We start from the raw sequence: 23775 nt of genomic DNA, 5'->3' as shown, positions 1-23775 counted from the left end.
TGATACATTTTTTCTGAACGTTTAGAAAAGAGGCAATGAGAGTACTTTGGTTTGGGTTCAAGTAAAAGGCTTTCAAATGAAGATTTTAGAACTGAAGAGCTCCATGTTTAGGATGTATCGTCTAATATCTCAAGGTTCACAAAGCCTGACTAGAAGAAACCAAACCTAAGCCAACCCACTCAGCATTAACACACACCTCTTTTCTTTTAGTAGAATTTTACTTTAATATGTGAAAAAAAAAAAAAAAAAAAATACCACCCAAAACCCTAATAGGTTAAAACAAGTCAAACAACCACTCTACACAGATAAAACCTTCACAAAGGTCAACTGAAGTAATCCAGAGCTAAAACTGAATTGTGCAGATTTTCGATGAAGTCACCAGTCATGTAACACAAACAAAAGTCAATTATTTACACACTAGGCAAGCCCTCTAAGAAATGTGCCCCAAGAAGCATTAACCTTTGATTTTTGTGTGCGCCATCCTGAAGACTTGCACATTTTTTTAAGATAATTTAACCTTTTTAACAGAATGTGATCTCTACCAGGTGGTAATGCTTTGGTACTATTCATCTAGGACTGCTCATCCTAAAACTTGACATTTCCCCAAAGATTTGACTCTGCTTTAGAAGTTTCAATATAGATAAAAATCTTTTATCAAATATCAATATGGAGGTGACACAGGATGCAACATATACAGTCAGGTTACCTCTGTATATTTAGAGATTACTCCTTCAAGGTATTTGCGCCAGAGCTTAGTCTGTCCTGCTTCATATTCAGTAGTACAGGTTTGAATCATCAGAACCTTGGCAAGACCTTATTTTTTCAGAATTATTAACAACTACCTCTAGGGGCAAGTCCATGTTACTGAGTTATGACAAATTTATTATCGTGAAGGAAAACAAGGATAGCCGTCTTAAAAAATGCCCCAACCACTGCTTCTCAATATAGAAAGACTAAAACTACATACGTTTATCATACAACAAATCCCATCTCTGTCCCCTGAAATTCCCCTAGTTTCATTCATTAGAAGGGGATTAAAAAAAAAAAGACTTAAAGAGCACTTTACAGCAGCATTCAGCTTTCCTATGAAATACTCAGCATCTTAAATATTATGTACACTTCTTTTTTTCTTTCAGTAAGCTAGACACTGGCTTCAGAGTTTGTGGAACTGGAGAAGAAATAACCCATTCAAAACTATTCTAGAAATTGTCTTTTGGCAGAATAGCATGTATCCAAGTTAAAAATAGGAGGGTTTTGTTGCTTTGTTTTCTTTCCAAAATTTAAATCATTTTTGTTCCCCTTCTACCTAAACCTCAGTCACCACTCCTGAGTGGAGATGGGCAGAGGCTCTGGCCCCTGCTCCTCCGGCTTCTCAGCAGCTGCTTTCTTGTTGCTGCAGCAAGGCTTGAATAGATGTGTGTCAATGAGGACTTCCCCAAAACGGCCTTTATAGATAATTCCACAACATATTTTCTGTCTAAAAGAAAAAAAAGGGGGTGGGGGAGAAATATATTAATAAGGTAGAAAACTAGTAATACAAGAAAACAAAAAAAGGGGGGAGAAATCTATAACACTATAACAATACAACATGATCAAAAGGGTTCACTTCTCTGGTCTCATCACATTTCAAATGAAGGCTCCTAGAAAGGCCCCCAATTAGCTAAGTTATAGGAATTACCCAGGTCCCTTAAATCCCACACTGGAATCTTACCAAGTATTAAAGGGGACAGGGGTCATTCTGAGATAACAGTTTCAGAAACGGCTCCTAAAGTTATAAACTGTTTCCTCTAAAAATCAGTAACTCTTTTTTTTTTTTTTTTTTAAAGATTTTATTTATTTATTCATGAGAATACACAGAGAGGAGAGAGAGAGGCAGAGACACAGGCAGAGGGAGAAGCAGGCTCCATGCAGGGAGCCCGACGTGGGACTCGATCCCGGGTTCCCAGGATCACGCCCTGAGCTGCAGGCGGCACTAAACCGCTGAGCCACCGGGGCTGCCCAAAATCAGTAACTCTTGAAAAAAAAACCCAGCCATCATAAACAGGCTGATACAACTGGCAAATATATATAATCAAATATACACCACAGCTTAAAAAAACGAGAGTACAACAAAACACCATGGACCACATATAAGGGAAAAAAAAGAACCTTTTCCTATGAAGTTCCCCTCTATGCCTCTCTCCAATTCCACCCCACCCCATCTCATTCTCTCCTCTTAATTTTAAGCCTATCATTACTTTTTTCTTTACACTTCATGGTTTTACCATGTCTGCATCTCTACATATATTGCTCGGTTATGTCCAATTAATTAAAAAAACAACACATATATGGAGTCACACTCTATCCTGCAATTTTTTTTTGCTCAACATTAATTGAGGTTCATTCATACCTATTGTTAGGGCTTTTATTTCATTTTATGTATCATATTCTATCAAGTGAATATACCATAATTTATTTATCCACTCTCCTTTGGATGGGACAACTTCTGCTATTATAAACATGCCATACACGTTAATGCATGCCTAAAGGTTTTTTTTTTTTTCCTAAAGGTTTTTTATAGGTTCTGTTGCTGGGATATAAAATGGAAACATGTTTGTGTTTACCCAAAAATGCCAGTTATTTATCAATGTGGTTCCTTTCTATTCCTATTAACTAATAAGGGTTTTATCTTAAACCCTGATGAACATTCAGATTTGACAAACATCTTTAAAGTACTGCTAAGATAGTAGGCATTTGGGGGCGTCTGGGTAGCTCAGTAGGTTAAGTGTCTGCCTTCATAGGCAGGATCCCAAGGTCCTAGGATCAAGTCCTACATTGGGTTCCCTGCTCAGTGGGGAGCCTAACTTCTCCCTCTCCCTCTGCTGCTCCTCCTGCTTGTGCTTTCTGTGTCAAATAAATAAAAATTAAATCCTTAAAAAAAAAAAAAAAAAAAAAAAAAAAAAGGTATTTCCCCCTTTCTTTACAAACCGTCAACATGGCAACTTTATTATCAGTTGATTTTTAATTAGTTTAATCCAATCTTACATCACTAGAATAAACCTAATCTGGTCATGATATACTCTTTTAGTATCAAAGTTATGTTAGCCTCATAGAATGCTTGGGGCCTCTGCTCTTTTACTCATAATCTGAAAAAGCCAATGCAAGATCAGAATCATTTGTTTCTGGAATGTTTGGCAGAATTTGCCTAAATGGGTTTTTAGAGGGAAGACTGACCAGTGAATCAACTTATTATAAGACTATGCAGATTTTCTATTTTTTCTTGAGACAGTTTTTTTTTTTTTTTGAGACAGTTTTGATAAAATATCTTTTTCTACTAATGTATCCATTCCACCTATAGGTTCAGATCTGTTGGTATATGGTTGTTTATAATGTACTACTACTGTCTTTTAAATTTATTTAGAGCTAAATCTCTCTGTTGTTATCTGAGATATTTTATGTGTACTATCTCTTGATTTCTGCTTCATCTCTAATAGTCTTTTTGATCAGGTCTTTTTCAAGATCCAACTCTTATCTTTACTGATCCTATTCACTGCATACTGGTTTTCTTTTTTTTTTTTTTTTTGCATACTGGTTTTCTACTCCATTTGTTTCTACTCAGATCCTTAAGGTTTCCTTGCTTTTATTTTTCTTTGTATTAAGCTTCACTAATTTTTAAATTGGATACATATCACTTCATTTATTTTTAGTCTTTCTTTTCTAAGCATTAAAGGCTTTCCTCCAACTCTTTTAAACTTCATACCATATGTTCTCTTTTCTAAGGTTTTATTTTTATTTATTTGAGAGTGAGCGAGCAAGAGAGAGCATGAGCTGGGAGCCTGACATGGGGCTTGATCCCAGGACTCTGGGATCACGACCCAGGCCAAAGGTAGAAGCTTAAATGACTGAGCCATCCAGGCACCCCTTGACCGTATGTTTTGATTTGTGGTATTTTTCAGTTAGTTATAAAGATCTTCTCATTTATAGTATACTTTCTTCTTGGACTCATGGTTTCTTAATTTATAAATATATAGAGATTTTCTATTTTCATCTTGTTTTGCTAGATACATTTAGGTATATTCAAACTTTTTCTGCCCTCCTCTTCTTGACTCTGGAGATTTTTCACTTTTTTAATCCTTTTAGTGGTGACACAGTTAATCAAGTCCCACCCAAAGTTATCTAGGGATGCCTGGGTGGCTCAGTGGTTGAGTGCCTGCCTTGGGCCCAGGGCATGATCCTGGAGTCCCAGGATCAAATTCCACATCGGGCTCCCTGCATGGAGCCTGCTTCTCTCTCTGTCTCTCATGAATAAATAAAATCTTAAAGAAAAAAAAAAAAAAGTTATTCAATTTATTTATTCTTTTTTTTTTTTTTTTTTTTTTTTTTTTTTAATTTATGATAGTCACACAGAGAGAGAGAGAGGCAGAGACACAGGCAGAGGGAGAAGCAGGCTTCATGCACTGGGAGCCCGAAGTGGGATTCAATCCCGGGTCTCCAGGATCACGCCCTGAGCCAAAGGCAGGCGCCAAACCGCTGCGCCACCCAGGGATCCCTCAGTCTATTTATTCTTAATGCAAAGAATGCTAGGATATCTTAACTCTTATCACTTTTATTGCTTTGACTTATATGTTATTGTCTTCTAATTCTTTTACTCCCACAACTATTGTTATCTCAAGCAGTGTTTGTTTAAATTTACCTAAATGTTTGCTACTTTATCTATTCTCAGAATTTTAAAGTAGGATCTCTTTTTCTGCCTGTAGAACTTTGTTATTTAGGGTCAGGTTGGCAACAAATTCTCAAAATTTTTCCTCATCAAAATGCCCTTGTTCATAAAAGACAATTTTTAAAGGTTTATTTATTTTAAATAATCTCTACACCCAAAATGGGGCTCAAACTCACAACCTCAATATCGAGTCACATGCTCTTTCAACTGATTCAGCCAGGGGCCCCACACAAAGGATACTTCTGCTACATATATATAATTCTAGGTTGAACGTTATTATCTCTTGGCCCACTGAAGATATTAACCTATTGTACTTTGGCTTCCTTTGTTCATGGTGAGAAGTCAGCTTTGTACGTTTGTTGTTCCTTTGAAAAAACTGTCTTTATTTTCTCACTGCTTAAAGATCTATGTTGTTTTTCATGTTCCACAGTTTCATTCTATAAGGAGTCATCTATGGGTGAATTTTCTCTACCATAAGATAAATGCTTATTATCTCGCTTTTGTTAGTCTTCCCAAGTCTGTCAAATAGAAGATCCTTAACAACTTTCTCTTTGAATACTGTCCTTGCTAGCCTATTCTCTTTTTTGACTTTGGGATCCTATATTTACTTAGCATTTTGGCCTCTGATTATTCCTTATTAATTTACTCACTGATTTAACAATGCTATTTTTTTAAGACTTAAAAATACATATTTCTAGCTTTTACTTTTTTTCAGCACGAGAGTTGGTCAGAATAGTATAATTCTGTTACAGGAAAATTTAGGTTCCCTAACATGATTTTTATTTTAAACAAATTTTAATAGGAAAAGCACACAAAATCCCAACTCTCAGCTCAATTCTTGCTTAATCCACCTCCAACCATGTGTGCTACCAGCTGTTTGCCAAATGCCATTTAGTTGCTAAGGAAGTGGGAAACCATTGCCTGTAATTAAGAAGGTTTGCTGGTTAGAGAGAGATTTTCTGTTGCTTTTACCTTTTCCAGTATGTGAGATCTAAAAAGGAAAAAACCGGCGTTCTGTTAGAGCCAGAGGCCATCTCTGTGTCTGAGCCATCATCTGACTGGTTACTATAACAAGGAGATTGAGCTGGGGAGGCACTTGAGGTGGTACTATGAGCGTCAGAATCTGCAAGAAAGAGGAAAAAAAAAAAGTGTAATTTCATTATATACAACTAAGGCTCAGCATAAAAAAACTGTGAATGAATTAGTAAAAAGAAAAAAGAATGTATTTTCTATTTACTACTAGTATTTGAAGACGTTTGTACTCCACTGTTCCTAAAAGAAAATGAGGACATAAGCTTTCAGGAAGGTAAGAGTGGAAATACCTTTTCCCATTCCTCCTACTAATAAATAAGTACAACTAAAAACCCTGGCTATCACATATAAAACAAATCTGAAGACTCTGAAAGTTGGCAAAAGCCAGAGAGCTCGACCCAAAGAAAGACACAGTGGTTTCCCTAGTTTTTATGGGTTTTCTTTTTCTCATAAATCCTAGTCTTGGAGCTAGAGAAGCCAGCAACCCAGAAATGCCAATGGGTATAGACAAAAAATAAACGAAAGAAAGAAAAAGAAAAGAAGAGAAAAGGCAAGCCAATAGAACCTTGCTCTCTAAACAAAAGGCCAGGAGTAAAGTGGCAGCCTAACAAGACAGGAAACTTTTTTTTTTAAAGATTTTTATTTATTTACTCATGAGAGACAGAGAGAGGCAGAGACACATGCAGAGAGAAGCAAAGCAGGCTCCATGTAGGGAGCCCTACGCAAGACTCGGTCCTAGGTCTCCAGGATCAAGCCGTCAGGCCACGTGATCAGGCACGTGATCCTGCCCTGGGCTGAAGGCGGTGCTAAACTGCTGAGCCACCCAGGCTGCCCGGAGACTTTTTTTATTAGACAATAATCACTCTATTCAAACACCAGAGGAAAAAGAGGACCCAACACCACTACTCCAGCAAAGGTCAAATGGGGAGCCTAAGGTTTCCATTCTCTTAAGATTGGTAGGAAACCCCCAACAATCCACCAGGGTATCAAGAGAAAGGCTATTGAAGAGTCGGGACTTTCACCATGGCCCACTAGAAATGAATAGTCCCACCTTGTGGGAGCTTTAACACCCATCCCCATCCCACAGCAATGAGGAGGCTCCTCCCACCATCAGAGGCAATGGATATTAGGGAATGGGGGAGGGCACCTGACTTTTAACACCACTGGACATTAACTTTTAATATTTCTACTAGAGAGGTAACTAAAACAGTAAAATCAAAGGTTTATTTTTTTTAAAGATTTTATTCATTTATATATATATATATGAGAGACCAGAGAGAGAGAAAGAGAGGCAGAGACACTGGCAGAGGGAGAAGCAGGCTCCATGCAGAGAGCCCAACATGGGACTTGATCACACCCTGGGCTGAAGGCGGCGCTAAACCGCTCAGCCATCTGGGCTGTCCCAAAGGTTTAAATAAGATCCATAACATAATTTTTAAATATCCAGGTTTCAATTTATTTATTTAAATTTAGCCACTTGGGATCCCTGGGTGGCACAGCGGTTTGGCGCCTGCCTTTGGCCCAGGGTGCGATCCTGGAGACCCGGGATCGAATCCCACGTCAGGCTCCCAGTGCATGGAGCCTGCTTCTCCCTCTGCCTATGACTCTGCCTCTCTCTCTCTCTCTGTGACTATCATAAATAAATAAAAAAAAAATTTAAAAAAATAAAAATAAAAAAATAAATTTAGCCACTTAACATATATTTTTTTCACTTAACATATATTGTATTATTAATTTCAGAGCCAACTGATTCATCAGTTGCACATAATACCCAGTGCTCATTACTTCAAGTATCCTCCTTAATGCCCATCACCCAGTTATCCCACCCCCCAGCAACCTCCCCTCCTATAAACCTTGATTTGTTTCCCATAGTTAAGAGTCTCTTGGGACATCTGGGTGGCTCAGCAGTTGGGTGGCTGCCTTCAGCTCAGGGAGTCCCACATCCAGGGAGTCCCACATCGGGCTCTTTGCAAGGAGCCTGCTTCTCCAGACTCTGCCTATGTGTCCGCACCTCTCTATCTCAAATAAATAAATCTTTTTTTTTTAAGATTTATTATTTATTTATTTAATTTATTTTAGACAGAGAGAGAGAGAGAGAAGCAGAGACACAGGAGGAGGGAGAAGCAGGCTCCATGCCGGGAGCCTGCCATGGGACTCGATCCTGGGGCCTCCAGGATCACACCCTGGGCCAAAGGCAGGCACTAAACCGCTGAGCCACCCAGGGATCCCCACCAAATAAATAAATCTTAAAAAAAAAAAGTCTCATGGTTTGCCTCCCTCTCTATATTCATCTTATTTTATTTTTATTTTATTTTTCCTCCCCTTCCCCTAAATTGTATGTTATTTCTTAATTTCTTAAATTCCACAGGTTCCAATTTTTAAAAATGCCTCATAGGCACTTGGGTGGCTCTGCTGGTTAAGCTCCCAACTCTTGATTTCAGTTCCACGGTGGGTATGGAGCCTACTTATTTAAAAAAAAGAGGGGTACCAGGGTGGCTCAGTCAGTTAAGCATCTAACTCTTGATGTCAGCTCAGGTCATGATCGCATGTTGGGGCTCTTTGCTCAGCAGGGGGTCTGCTTGAGGATTTTTCTCCCCTCCCCTTCCCTGTACCCTTTGCCTGCTTGTGCTCTCTCTAAAATAAATAAATCCTTTTTTAAAAAAATCCCTCATGGGCTGCCTATGGTAGAGCTCAGTTGGTAGAGTGTTTGACTCTTGATCTTGAGGTCATGAGTTTGAGTCCCACACCCAGGGTAGAGTTTATGAAATGGTAAGTAGACATTAAGATGACAGATGTTAAAATAATCTGGCCAAGACTTTAACATAAGCATGACAAAAATGCTTTGGTGACCCATCATGAACATGACTAAAACAAATAAAAAGAATCTCCATGGATAGATCTCAGGTCATTTATTTTTATTTTTTTTGTTTGTTTTTTAATTTTTTTTTATTTATTTATGATAGTCACACACAGAGAGAGAGGCAGAGACACAGGCAGAGGGAGAAGCAGGCTCCATGCACCGGGAGCCTGACGTGGGATTCGATCCCGGTTCTCCAGGATCGCGCCCTGGGCCAAAGGCAGGCGCTAAACCGCTGCGCCACCCAGGGATCCCTTATTTTTATTTTTTGTTAAGATTTTATTTATTTATTCATGAGAGATACACAGAGAGAGGCAGAGACACAGGCAGAGGGAAGAGAAGCAGGCTCCATGCAGGAGCCCAATGTGGGACTTGATCCTGGAACTCTGGGATCACATCCTGAGCCGAAGGCAGACACTCAACTGCTGAGCCACCCAGGGATCCCCAGATCTCAGTTTAATAAATAACTAAAAGCTATAAAGAAGAACCAAGTGAGGGATGTATGGGTGGCTCAGCAGCTGAGCAGCTGCCTTCGGTTCGGAGTGTGGTCCCAGGGTCCTAGGATAGGGTCCCTGCATTGGCCTCCCTGCAGGAGGCCTGCTTCTCCCTCTGTGTCTGTCATGAATAAATAAATAAAACCTTAAAAAAAAAAAAAAAAAAAAAAACCCAAGTGGGAAAAAAAAAACAAAAACAACCAAGTGTAACTGAAATTTGAACTGGAAAAAAAAATGAAATAAAAAGCTCATGCATGTGCTTAAAAGCAGAATGGAGGGGACAGAGGAGACAATCAATGAACTGGAAGAAAGAATAAGAGAAATTGCCCAACCTGAACAACACAAAGAAAACAATTGAATAGAGACTTAAGAAACCTCTGGGACTGTAACAAAAATCTGCATTTGTGTCACTGCAGTCCTGGAAAGAGGGAGAGGGTGGAGATGAAAATGTACTCAAAGAAATATAATGACTGAAAACTTGTCAAAATTGGCAAGAGACATAAACCTATAGACTCAACAAGCTGAGCAAACCCCAAACAGGATATACTCAAAAGAAATCACTACCATTATCATTAATTAAATTCTTAAAACTAAAGACAGGGGAAAAGCCTTAAAAGCAACCAAATAAAAACAATACTTTACCTATAAAGGGAAAATAGATCCAGACTTAAAAAGGATTAAAGGCAATTCATCAGATACAAGTGTTTTTTTTTTTTTTTTTTTTTTTTTAAGATTTTATTTTATTTATTCATGAGAGACACAGAGCGAGAGCGAAAGGCAGAGACACAGGCAGAGGAGAAGTAGGCTCCATGCAGGGAGCCCGACGTGGGACTCAACCCCGGGTCTCCAGGATCACGGCCCAGGCTACAGGCGGAGCCAAACCGCTGTGCCACTGGGGCTGCCCCATCAGATACAAGTTAAACGTGACTTAGTATTTTTGCCCTTAAAAGACAAGTCAAATTTACAAGCCAGAAAATTAATCTTTTGGTTGATGATCACCATGCTCTAAGGCTTTCCTACTGCTATTCTATGGTGACAACATCACAAATAGAGGTTGAGCTTACCACACTCCTCCCTCCCAGGATACGCAGATATAGCAATCCTCCAATTCAAAGAACCAATTAAGTATTTTTTTAAAAGATTTATTTAAAAAAAAGGGGGGGGGGCAGCCCGTGTGGCTCAGAAGTTTAGCGCCGCCTTCAGTCCAGGGTGTGACCCTGGAGATCCAAGGTCAAGTCCCATAACTGGCTCCCTGCATGGAGCCTGCTTCTCCCTCTGCCTGTGTTGTGTCTCTGCCTCTCTCTCTCTCTGTGTCTCTCATGAATAAATACAATCTTAAAAAAAAAAAAAAAAAAAAAAAAAAAAAAAAGGTTTATTCATTCATTTGAGAGTTCTCGAGTAGGGGGAGGGGAGCACAGGAGAGGGGAGAAAGGGTCTCAAGCAGACTCTATAATGAGCATGGAGCCCAACTGGGGACTCCATCTCCTGACCCTGAGATCACAACCCAAGGGGAAAACAGGAATCCAACATATAACCCACTGCACCATCCAGGTGCCCCTGGATATTTATTAAGGACATATATGTCATATCCTACATGACACTAAAGAAAACCTATGAATAGAGCTTATAGTGCTTTGTATTAACAAAAGTTTACCCACAAAATCCTCAAGAATAGCAGACTTTATGAAATAAATCTACTGGAATGTTTAAAAGGCTTGCCCAACAATTAGTAGCAGCAGTAATCAGCTCTATGCTGGTGAAGAAAACTCACTATCCTAGAGAGTGCTTAATATCCAAGAAATATTTGAAGCTACAGTTTACTAGACCATTTTCTACTTATAAAATGGCAATTTCATCTGGTTTAATCTAACACTTGGGACACTAAATACAAACCATATAAAAATGCAGTTAGGAAGAAGATTCTCTTCTAGAAATGTGGGCCTGGAAATTCTTCAAAGAACTACAGTTTTTAAAATCCTAAATATTGTGGGATTTGAAAAGGCATGAAGGAGTAATTAGCTAGTACATGGTAGATAGGGGATGAGGAGCAAAGTAGTGGAAGCAGAACACACTATGCATAGGAAAGGAACTGACTCAGCCCAAATATTCTTTACCTAAAATAGGACTTCCAAAAAACGCACTAGGGATTTACAACTTTATTCCATAGCAACCAGAATTCACTGTAGATTTTTAAGAAGGATTACAAAAAGAATAACTAACATATATATAGGAATTTGTTTTGTTTTACAAAACCCTTTTTACTTGATTATTCCCATTTCTCAGATCTGTCCCTCCCCTTCTCCCTCTGCCTCTCCCCCAGCTTGTGCTTGCTTTCTCTCTCAAATAAACAATCTTTTTTTAAAAATATTTTATTTATTTATTCATGAGAGACACAAAAAGAGGTAGAGACATAGGCAGAGGGAGTAGCAGGCTCCTTGCGGGGAGCCTGATGTGGGACTTGATCCTGGAACTCCAGGATCACGTCCTGAATGGAAGGCAGACACTCAACCACTGAGCCACTGAGGCATCCCTCAAATAAACAATCTTTAAAAAAAAAAAAAAAAAAGTATGGTTCAATGTTAAGTGGCACTAAGGCCACATTTTGTTGAGTTTCAAGAACTTTAACTCAAATCCAGTTCTTCAGGCTGTAGGTCTATAATGCCTTTTCAGTACCCCACACAAAAGAAAGAATATCTCAGAAATAAAAGTAGGTACACACAGGACCCATGGAAGCAAATATATAATCAGACGTGAGGACACCATTTAGTGGGTGAGGTACAAAAATTCAAGTCATCTCAGAACTGTTGCAATGCACATAGGTGTTAGCAATTCACAATGCACGTGGGAAAACCCGATTTCAGCCTAAGCCTACAAAGCCCACACACCTTTTTCAAAAGGACTTATTTTCACTCTCCAATCCCTCCCTCCACAACACAGCTTTATAATAAAAATCTAAAATTACACCGGACATATTCCCTTAGGTAAGGCAAAACTGAGTCAGGTATCACTTTCCCCATAATTAAAGGGAGGAGCTAAGAAGATACATATGAATAATCAATTCCTATAACCTTCAAGTAGTAGAAGAAAATTACTATTTCCCAAATGTTCATTAAAACACTTGGTAAGAATGAAGGGTAGGGCCCTCTTTTTCTCTTCCCCTGGTAATAGCTAATCAGGAAGGGAACATGTATAAACAGATAATCCAGTTACAAAATGGGCAGAGGAAGTTAATAGACATTCTTACAAAAAAAAGAAAAAAAAAGGACAAGAAATAACAAGTGTTGGCAAAGATGTGGAGAAAAAGGAATCCTTGTGCACTGTTGGGAATGCAAAGTGCTGCAAACCACTGTAGAAAACAGTATGGGGGAAAAAAAAACAGTATGGAGGTCCCTTAAAAAATTAAAAAGGGAAATATCATGTAATCCAGTAATTCCACTACTGAGCATTTACCCAAAGAAAATGAAAACACTAACTTGAAAAGATGTGTGCACCCTTATGTTTATTATTATTATTATTTAAAGATTTCGGGCAGCCCAGGTGGCTCAGCCATTCGGCCTAGGGTGTGATCCTGGAGACCCAGGATCAAGTCCCACATTGGGCTCCCTGCATGGAGCCTCCTTCTCCCTCTGTATGTGTCTCTGCCTCTGTGTGTCTGTCATGAATAAGTAAATCTTAAAAAAAAAAAAAAAAGATTTCATTTATTTATTCATGAGAGACACAGAGAGAGAGAGAGAGAGAGAGGCAGAGACACAGGCAGACGAAGAAGCAGGCTCCATGCAGAGCTCAATGTGGGACTCAATTCTGGGACTCCAGGATCACGTTTTGAGCCAAAGGCTGACACTCAACCGCTGAGCCACCCAGGCATCCCACCTCCTATGTTTATTAAAGCACTATTTACAATAGCCAAGATATGGAAGCAAGCCAAGTGTCCATCTATATAGATAAATGAATAAAGATGGGGGGTGAGGGGTGTGCATGTGTGTTCATACACACATATGCAAGAATTCTATACAGCCATAAAGAAGAATGATTTTTTTTTTTAAGATTTATTTGTTTGGAACAAAAAAAAAAGATTTGTTTGAGAGAGAGAGACAATTCATGGTGGGGAGGGGCAGGAGGGAGGGGGGTGAGAGGGAGGGAGAAAGAGGAGAGGGGGAGACAGAGAAAGAAGCAGACTCCCTGCTGAGCAGGAAGCTTGATTTGGAGCTTGATCCAGGCACCTAGAGATCAAGCCAAAGGCAGACACTTAACCAACTGAGCCACCCAGGCAGCCCAAGAACAAGATTTTATTTTATTTTTTTTATTTTATTGTAAATTTATTTTTTATTGGTGTTCAATTTGCCAACATATAGAACACCCAGTGCTCATCCCCTCAAGTGCCCCCCTCAGTGCCCGTCACCCAGTCACCCCCACCCCCACCCACCTCCCCTTCCCCTACCCCTAGTTCGTTTCCCAGAGTTAGGAGTCTCTCATAAGAACAAGATTTTATTTTATTTTTATTTTTTTAAATTTTTATTTATTTATGATAGTCACACAGAGAGAGAGAGAGAGAGGCAGAGACATAGGCAGAGGGAGAAGCAGGCTCCATGCACCGGGAGCCCGACGTGGGATTCGATCCCGGGTCTCCAGGATTGCGCCCTGGGCCAAAGGCAGGCGCTAAACCGCTGCGCCACCCAGGGATCCCAAGAACAAGATTTTAAAAAGAAGGTTTGCACTGATGTGGATGGAGCTAGAAAGTATGCTAAGTAAAATAAACTCAGTCACAGCAAGACAAATATCGTATGATTTCACTCACATGTGGAACTTGAGAAAAAAAAAAAAAAAGAACATAGAAGGGGGTAGAGAAAGGCAAACCAGAAAAGACTCACCTATGGAGATCTAAGGATTAAGAGGTAGGGGGAGAATGGGCTAAATGGGTGATAGGTATTAAGGTGGGCACTTGTGAGGAGCACTAGGTGTTTTATGTAACTGATGAAACACTAAATTCTTCTCCTGAAACTAAAGTTACACTGTACGTTAACTGAATTTAAATAAAAACTTGAAAAAAATACATTTCTTTAAATAATAAAGAACCTGTATAATCAAAATACACACATATTTGTTACCTAAATATTTTACTATAAAATATCACGATATTTTAGCAAAAGATTAAGTGTATCATCAGAATAACTATAGACTAGGAACACCTTAAAAGAGTAGAAAGTTAGCAGGAGATATGCAAAGACTTCAGAGTTGTGGTTATTGTTTTTTTAATTCTGAAAACTCCATTACCGGTCCACAATTCATATCTATAATTTTGAAAAAACCCTGAAAACAGAAAGGTTATTCCTAACCCATTCAGCCACAAAATCTGGCCTGATGTGAACTATAAAATTAGAGTAAATGAACCTGACTAACCCATACAAGTTTTATTTATCCACCTATGTTAATACTCTTAAATTTTTGCTACAGAAATACTAATGTGTTTGATTCAGTAGTGCTGCCTTAGAAATCCTCCCCTCTTGGACTGCCTGGGTGGCTCAGCAGTTGAGCATCTGCCTTTAGCTCAGGGCGTGATCCCAGAGTCTCAGAATCGAATCCCACATTGGGCTTCTGCATGGAGCCTGCTTCTCTCTGCCTCTCTCTGTGTGTCTCTCACGAATAAATAAAATCTTAAAAAAAAAAAAAGAGTATATGAACCCGATATTAATTTGTCATTCCTTCTTCCATTCCATCACTCCACACAACACACACTGCCCCAGAAACCTGAAAGTCCTGAGGTTAGCTTTACAGCAACATGTGAATTATTATTTCTAAAGTTACTTTCGAGAAAACCTGGGCTTTGGTCTCAGATTGTCCACTAATTATTTACATACCTTTTCTGCATATCTCAGACATCAATTTCCTTATGCATAAAAATCAAGTAAACAAGCCTGACACATACATCTTCTAGAAAATTTAAGATGATGATAGCCTGTGTCTCTGCCTCTGTGTGTGTCTCTCATGAATAAATAAATAAAATCTTAAAAAAAAAAAAGAAATGGCTAATCAGAGTACTTTGATGACATCAAAATTAATTTCAAGACGCCAAAGAACTATCTCTACTAACTCGACAATACCTTTGTACACTTTTTAAAAGAAATTTTAAAAATCTATACATACCATATGCCAGCCCCAGACAAAAATAAAGACCAAACAACTATTCTTGAGTACTCATATTTCACTATCAAACTTACTGTGACGTTTAAATTCCTTCTGTAGTTTACTGATCTGGTTGCTTTTTATCCTGTTTCCAGATAGAGTTTTCACTTTCTTTGGTTTCAAAGTAGTCTTCAGACTGGGTCCTGCCCTTGCATCTACCACCTGGAAGAAAATACTGAATATTTAATACCATTTAAAAAATGACACCTCTTGTATTCCTTTGGTTCAGACAAATGCCTATCTGAAGAAGCCAAAACTGAGAACCAGTTTTCGACTCAGGAGTGTTTGAGAGCACATGTGTACTTTTAATCATCACACAGTACTATTAAACAGTTCATCTACTATTTTTTTTCTTTGAAGCAGGCAATAGTAACAGTGTGCTGAACAAAAAAATTAGATTTAGACTGGCCCAAGAGGTTAAAGAAAATCAAGCCTAACAACAACTAACATTTCTAAAAGACAGTATGGTTTACAAAAAGCTTTCATACACTTTGATTTTACCTTCACTAAGTAAGGGGACTATTTTTGTTACTCCAATTTAGGATGAAGGAAAACAAGAGAAATTATCTTTTGCCTTATTTCACTAAGCTAGTAAATGGGCAAGAATGGGTAGAAAAGAGTACAAGACTCAAATCAAGGTTTTCACACCTATGCTTTATGCTCTTTTCTCTACACTACACATTTTAATCCCTGAGATCATTTACATGATGACAATGGTATGATCTCTCACATCTAGCTTTGCCATTGGTCCAGGCCTGCATGGTATCATTTCTCACGATTCTTTCACATTCATTATCTGCAGATTTCTATCCTTAAAAAAGGTTGCCCTCACCTTCAAATTCACAATTTGGATCTTCTCCAGCTAAGTTATTAAAGAAAATTCACTTTTTTGTGACTTTTTTTTAGAAGTCGTAAGTAACATAGTCACCAAAGGACACTGAAAGGCTAGTGTTAGGAAAAGATAGCTAAGAATAAATCTCTGCCTGCTTAAATACAAATATTTTGTATAAATGCCAAAAAATTTTCTAAAAGCTAACATACAAAAGAATTAAATAAGGCTTAATAGTGTTATTCTGGTCATTGAAAATCAGTGACAATGGCAAACAGAACATACATTTACATACACCAGTATGACCGCAACTAGATTTAAATAGAGAATAAGCATGGCTTCCATATACTTGATCACTGTGTTAGACTTGAACACATATAATCTCATTCGGTTCTTAAAAGAGCTGTGAGATAGCTATCATCCTTGTGCTTTGTAAGTAAATGTAAATTGCCCAAAGTTCACAACCAGTAAGTGGTAACGACAGGATTCAAATTCAGTTAATTTAAAACCCTACATGCTCATGATAGTACTACCGTGAGTTAAGATAAATGTTATCCTAGAGATGAAAAAAGGATCCACGTCTAAATAACTCAAGGATTTTCTGTGTTAAATCTAAAAATAGGGACACTTGGGTGGCTCAGCAGTTGAGCATCTGCCTTTGGCTCAGGAAGTGATTCCGGAGTCCCGGGATCAAATCCCGCATTGGGCTTCCAGCACGGAGACTGCCTCTCCCTCTATGTCTCTGCCACTCTCTGTGTCTCTCATGAATAAATAAATAAAATCCTAAAAAAAAAAATCTAAAAATATGTGAATGTACACTGTGGATCTCCAAAATGAGGATATTGGATACAGCCTTAGGGAAACGCTACACCAAGCTATTTTGCTTCTAAACATGCCAAAATGTTTAGTAATTATATATGAACAGTAACCAGTGTTTTACTTTATTCTTTCACTTTTCCATCTGAGAGACAACTACTTCTAAATTAGGGGGAAACTAATGTTACTTTAAATGTAATAGAGGTATAACTGAGAAAGACAAAAGGTGAACTAACATGATTCCAGTTTTTTTTTGATCCTGCTGGCAACTTCTTCCATCTTTTCACAAGCAGGACACAGGCATTACAGATGTCTCCTGAACGAGTTTCATGCAACCTGATAAGAAAACAACCAAACCTTTATTAGTCTCATTTACATTAAAGAATTCATGCAGGAGCACCTGGCTGGCTCAGTTGGTAGACCATGCAACTTTTGATCTGAGGGTTTTAAGTTTAACGTTCACATTGGGTGTAGAGATTACTTAAAAACAAAATGTTAGGGGACGCCTGGGTGGCTCAGTGGTTGACCATCTGCCTTTGGCTCAGAAGTGATCCGGGAGTCCCGGGATCAAACCCCACATTGGGCTTCCTGATGGAGCCTGCTTCTCCCTCTGCCTGTGTCTCTGCCTCTTTCTCTTTCTCTTTCTCTGTGTCTCTCATGAATAAATAAATAAAATCTTTCAAAAAAAGGTTTAAAAAAAAAAAAAGGAGTTCATGCAAGCACATTTCTTTTAGAAAAAATATACCTGATTATAGATGCTATTTCTAATTGTCCTAGGTGATCCAGTTCCATGGTTTCTGTAGTACATTTTGTACATATAATAAACTCCTCGATCCAATGAACCAATTCTATGTACTGCAATGTGGTCATTCTAAAATAATGTTTTTAAAATTAAATAATAGTAAAATATAACACCTAGAGGAGATCCTGGTCACCATGGTTTCAAACAATGTTGTTCAATTAATCTTTCAGAAGTATGTAGATACTTCCATAGGCAACAAAATACCACCCTTTAAGTAAAAAAATGTTATCATGGGGCACCTGGGTGGCTCAGTGGTTGGTTGAGTGTCTGCCTTCCGCTCAGGATGTGATCCCGAGTCCAGGGATTGAGTCCCACATTGCGCTCCCTGTTTCTCCCTCTGCCTCTCATGAATAAATAAAATCTTTATTTTTATTATTATTTTTTAATAAAATCTTTAAAACAAAAATGTTATCATAATATTCTAGTTTTATAAGACACATAACTGGAGAGGCACTGTAATTTTTTTTTACATGACTGGATCTGCATAGGGGGAAAATCTCTACCAAGCTCTTTTTAAATTATATCTTTGAAGAACTTTCATTTGATACATTTTTCCTGTATTATAAATACATACAGAAAAATACTGGTAACTTTTATCATGTATAACATTGGAAACATTAAGAGAAAAATGTAATTTGAAATGGCAAGGTCAAAAGAAACTCTCTGACAACCTTCAAGACAACTATAAAATCCAAGACTAACAAATAAATAATCAACAAATATTTTTATCAAAAAAGAACAAAGTGGTAAAAAATAACTTCTACCACGGGAAATGGTTCAACAGTAAATATTTATCCAAGTATTTGTTGGAAAGTAAAATCCATTTTATTAAGCAGAGGTTCACTGTCAAAAGATAAAGTGAGGGGCACCTGGATGGCACAGTCAGTTAAGCGTCCAGCCTAGATCATGATCTCAAGGTTCTGGGATGGAGCCCAGCATAAGGCCTGCACTCAGGAGGGAGTCTGCTTGAGAGATTCTCTCTTCCTCCCCCTGTCTCCCTCACCTTAATAAAGAAATCTTTAATTAATTAATTAACAAAATTATAAAATGAAATGCATGTACCCTGATAGATTTTGAGGCAGAACATTAAGTCTTGCTATTGTCCTCAGGAGATGGGAGTTAAACTTCCATAATATGGAAAAACAATGCAAATAGACAACTATCAGAGGACAACTACTATTAAGAGAGAATAAGAGTAAATTTTTTTTAAAGTTTCTATATATCTTTAAGTTAAAAACCAAAGAGTTTGTTTGGGATAATTAAGAGGCTTCCAAATTTGGTAGTTCCTTATAATCTGGAAAAGTGCAGGTTGTCAGATTGTTTGATTCGTTTTCAAAGCGAGAGCTTTAAAATAGCCTAGATGAGACTGTAAATGATTTTAATTTATTAGCACATTACTCCAATTGCCTGCCTTGCTTGGAAATATTTCCGTAAGCTGTGATGTTTTTCACTCTAAGGATGGTAAAAACATCAGATGATCTTACCCAAAACAGCTCTGGAAGTCCTTTTCATAGCGTTTACTGTCAGTGAATCGAGAACTGGAGGACTTCGCTCTGCAAATACAGCAGCCCTCTATACTTCGGTACATCTTTGGCTTGTGAAAACCAAACATCTTTTCTTCTGGGCAATAGTCTGTAAAGCCAAGGGAAGTGACACAGCTTTGTTGAGGGTTGTAACAAGGAACCATTAAAAGAGAATTCTCTGTTCCACCCCACCCCCAGTAACTTGATATTACATGACCATGCCAGACAGGAGGGCTCCGGGGAAGACCTCCCATATCTACCTCCATTCTTGGCACTAGCATGGCAAGTATATAAAACATATAGAATAGCTCAGTTACTTAAAAAGGCCTCTACCACACCTTCTTCTACCCTTCTGGCAACGCTCATTCCAAAAATGAGGGGAGGCAGGCATATTTTAAAAATCAACTTAAGTAGAAAATCTAACAAACTCTCCCCACTATAAAATGATTCAATCATACACAATGAAGGATGCATCCTAAAATTTAAGGAAAGGCACCCCCCTTCTATTTTGCACCTTTGTATTGATGTGACTCCCCACTGGGGAAGTTCTGAGCATTTATCATGGCCACTATTTGATACTAAGAACATAACTAGCTCAATATACATCAACCCATAATACTTTGCCCTATGGGAAGTTAGAGGGGATTTCTTCTGTGATAATGTAAAGTTCAAAGCTGGCAAGTTGACTCTACTACTGAAAGGAGGATGTAAAATTCACAAAAATCCAAGGTCAGAATTTAACAATTTTATACGTCATTAGGGACGCCTGGGTGGTTTAGTGGTTGAGTGTTTGCCTTCGGCTCAGGGCGTGATCCTGGAATCCAGGATCGAGTCCCCCAAGTCCGCTATCAGGCTTCCTTCATGGAGACTGCTTCTCTCTCTGCCTGTGTCTCTGCCTCTCTGTGTCTCTCGTGAATAAGTGAATAAAATTTAAAAAAAAAAATTTTTTTATGCATCATTAAGATGAATTAAAAACCAGTTCATGGGGCACATAGGTGGCTCAATAGGGTAAGCGGCTGCCTCTGGCTTAGGTCATGACCCCAAGGAGGTTCTGGGATTGAGCCCCACATGGGACTACCTGCTCCTACCTGCTCCATGGAGAGTCTGCTTCTCCCTCTCCCTCCCCTTACTATCTCTCAAAATCTTTATTTTTTTTTTCTCAAAATCTTTAAAAAAAGAAAAAACAAGTTCATATTTCCTAACCATTGGTCTGATTCAGTTTTATAGAAGTTTTTGGAGCTCTTCTTCTATGGAGTCCTGTGCCTGCGAGCAGTAATAAATAGTGAGAAGCAGATGTCCAAGAAATAGAAGGTATGATAAATTGTGAGTCTCATGACCAAAAAAAAACCCCTTAACATCAAGCAAGAAATGAAGAAGCAGCTCTAGAGCTAGATGTAGCAAAAATGTAGCTGGCAGTAAACACCCACCATAGAAGAAATTTAGTTTCCAAACTAAGGGCCAGTTTCACGAGAACATCTGGACTAAGAGAGGGAGTAAAAAGGCAATGAATATAGAAACTAAACCCCAAAGGAGGGTCACCTGGGTGGCTTAGCAGTTGAGCGTCTGCCTTTGGCTCAGGGCCTGATCCCACCATTATCAGAATCGAGTCCCGCATGGGGCTCTCTGCATGGAACCTGTTTCTCCCTCTCCCTGTGTGTCTCTGCCTCTCTCTCGGTCTCTCATGAATAAATAAATAAAATCCCTTAAAAAAAAGTTTTAAAAATAAATAAACAAACCCCAATGGACACTTGTGTGTAGGAGTCCAAATCTTACAAATCACCGCAAAAGTATCATATACAGCATCAATAAGAAAAAATCATTAATACCAATTAGATTAGTACCTATAGTTTTAGGAGTTATAACCAAGAACATTATCTCTTTTAAAGTTCTTTTAGAGGGACGCCTGGGTGGCTCAGCGGTTGAGTGCCTGCCTTTGGCCCAAGGCATGATCCTGGAGTCCTGGGATCGAGTCCCACACCGGGCTCCTTGCATGGAGCCTACTTCTCTCTCTGCCTGTGTCTCTGCCTCTCTGTGTCTCTCATGAATAAATAAATAAAGTCTTTAAAAATAAATAAATAAAGTTCTTTTAGAGGGCGCGCCTGGGTGGCTCAGTGGTTGAGCATCTGCCTTCAGGTCAGGTCGTGATCCCAGGGTCCTGGGGTTAAGTCCCACATCAGACTTCAGACTTCACGCAGGGAGCCTCTTCTCCCTCTGCCTATGTCTCTGCCTACCCCCCGCCCCCCCGCCGCAGTCTCTCAAGAATAAATAAAATATTTATTTTTTTAATACAATCTTTAAATGAAATTATTTTAGAAATACACTGAAATATATGAGTAAAACAAAAAGTTTGGTATGTCTTTGGATGACCTATCTGATCCCATTCCATCTCAATTCTGGTTAGTATACCAGAGCAAGTATTTACAAAAGCAATTCACAGAAATAATCAAATATCCAGGCTGTGTGGGTAGGTCTGAGATTGAGGAATTCTGAAATATGGACAAAGGATTTATTATTTATTTCTAAGAAAATATTTTATTAGCAAGCAATTAGCTAAACACTGAAGCTTTCCTTTTAAAGGGGCTATTGTTTATCAAGTGTTCTTTAATGTTTTTGTAGGTGAGGAAGGCAGGCAAAGAAGGGAGGTAGGGCAGGGCAGAAGGCCACTGACCATTTCAATAATTAAGTCTAAACAATCACTTCAAGAATAGAAGTTGTTGGGATCCCTGGGTGGCGCAGCGGTTTAGCACCTGCCTTTGGCCCAGGGCGCGATCCTGGAGACCCGGGAATCCCACGTCGGGCTCCCAGTGCATGGAGCCTGCTTCTCCCTCTGCCTGTGTCTCTGCCTCTCTCTCTCTCTCTCTCTGTGTGACTATCATAAATAAATAAAAATTTAAAAAAATAAAATCTAAAAAAAAAGAATAGAAGTTGTTAAAACATGAAAACAAAATATGCTTAGTTGATTATTCTTGTTAAATGGGAGTATTTAGGAATTTGATTTTTTTGAGAGGAAAAGAAGATACTCAAAGGTGTGATAAGGCCTGTGAAATGAGATATCGATGTTTTCCCCCAAACAAATCCAAATGATAAATGAAAAGAAAATGTCCTGAAGAAAATGATTGTGTATTCCCATTGAAGCAAAAAATGTTACAGCTCTTTCTATCCTCAAAACTAACCTGTGGGCTCTCCAAACTCCCCTAACATTCTCCATTACCATCAAGAAGGTCAAAAGTCCACACTTCCTCTTACAGTCGCCAACTTCATCAATAGCTCTAGGAAACTTCAGCCTCCCTTCTCAGCAAGGACAAAGGAAGTACAGCAAGAAAGGCCAGTTCATTCCATTAATACACAGACCAAATCCTATTACAACAGATAGATTCCGATCTCTCCCCTCACAATCCCCTTCCCTCTACGCAAATAAACATGCCATCAAAACCATACAGCATTTGGATCATCTCCCAAGACAGAACTACCTTCACTGAGGCTGGATTTGACCAAGAAACACAGGTTGTGCCAGCTATTACACTGGTAAGTTTTTAAGGAATGCTAGGGTTATAGCTAAATGCTGAGGCCTTCCTTTTTATAAGCAGCTATTGTGAATCAAGTGTTCAATAGGATTTTTTTTTGTTGGTGGGGATCTCCACAAAACTTACCCAACAGTCCCCACAAGACATCCCATTCTTCAGATTAATATTCTTTTTTAAGTATCAGGGAAAATAAAATAGCCTGATATCTTCTAATTAACAACCCTTTACGCAGCTCTGAGATTTTATGTTCATACTGATAAAATTTTGCTGCAATGTCTGAGAGGGGTCTAAACCCAGGGTCCACACTCTTGTAGGCAGTGCTACAGGGAGTAAGATGCAAGGCACTTGCTCTGACGCAACACACAAGTAGTGTATGAACCTTTTAATGGATGATTACTTAAACCTATTAAACCTTTTCTGAGCTTATTCCTGCACTTGAGAGGCACCTGGGAATCTGCAGCAAATACACAGGGGTTTCATTTTGGGCTTTGTTTACAGCAACCCAGTTGTTGGTGTTTAACCATTTTGAGCTTTGGGGAGCCCAGAAATTAATGAAATTATTTTCACAGAATCTACAGACTCGCTAATGTTTAAACAAAACAAAACAAAATAAATAAAATAAAAAAAATAAATAAAACAAAACAAAACAAAACAAAAACAACCCTAAAAAACCTACCCACTGTCCAGAGGAAAACTAAGGTCACAGCATGGTTCTGAAATCAGCTTACTTTTTATACTTGATAAGGTGGTAGGTAGGTTTGACACAACTAGATTTTAAACCTGGAATTTCTGGTATTTCAACAAACCTGGTGGTTCTTTAGAATACTTCTTTCCTAGTTCCACATTTGTGGAATATTAAACAATTCCGCTGAGTGAAGTAAGTCAGTCGGAGAAGGACAAACATTATATGTTCTCATTCATTTGGGGAATATAAATAATAGTGAAAGGGAAAATAAGGGAAGGGAGAAGAAATGTGTGGGAAATATCAGAAAGGGAGACAGAACGTAAAGACTGCTAAC

General features: G+C 38.6%; 1 protein-coding gene across 7 annotated transcripts in view; it reads right to left on the bottom strand.

The window, feature by feature from the left end:
* Positions 1-465: 465 nt before the first annotated feature.
* SINHCAF (SIN3-HDAC complex associated factor) overlaps positions 466-23775 on the bottom strand; it is a 34017-nt gene continuing 10707 nt past the window's right edge. For 6 of the 7 annotated variants that reach the window (XM_077870556.1, XM_077870560.1, XM_077870562.1 and 3 more), the window contains 5 exons: positions 19194-19341; positions 17144-17243; positions 15298-15424; positions 5672-5822; positions 466-1477 (listed from right to left, as the gene is read on the bottom strand). In XM_077870556.1, coding sequence (XP_077726682.1) covers positions 1318-1477; positions 5672-5822; positions 15298-15424; positions 17144-17243; positions 19194-19321 — 666 coding nt within the window. In that variant the 5' untranslated portion in view covers positions 19322-19341 and the 3' untranslated portion in view covers positions 466-1317. Of the gene's footprint in view, positions 1478-5671; positions 5823-15297; positions 15425-17143; positions 17244-19193; positions 19342-20435; positions 20496-23775 lie in introns of all 7 variants that reach the window. The other variant, XM_077870561.1, reaches the window with a different exon arrangement.

This window comes from Canis aureus, chromosome 25 (assembly GCF_053574225.1).
Source record: "Canis aureus isolate CA01 chromosome 25, VMU_Caureus_v.1.0, whole genome shotgun sequence".
Classification (NCBI taxonomy): Eukaryota; Metazoa; Chordata; class Mammalia; order Carnivora; family Canidae; genus Canis; species Canis aureus.
The sequence above is the reverse complement of the archived record's forward strand: the minus strand, read 5'-3'. Positions and strand labels throughout refer to the sequence as shown.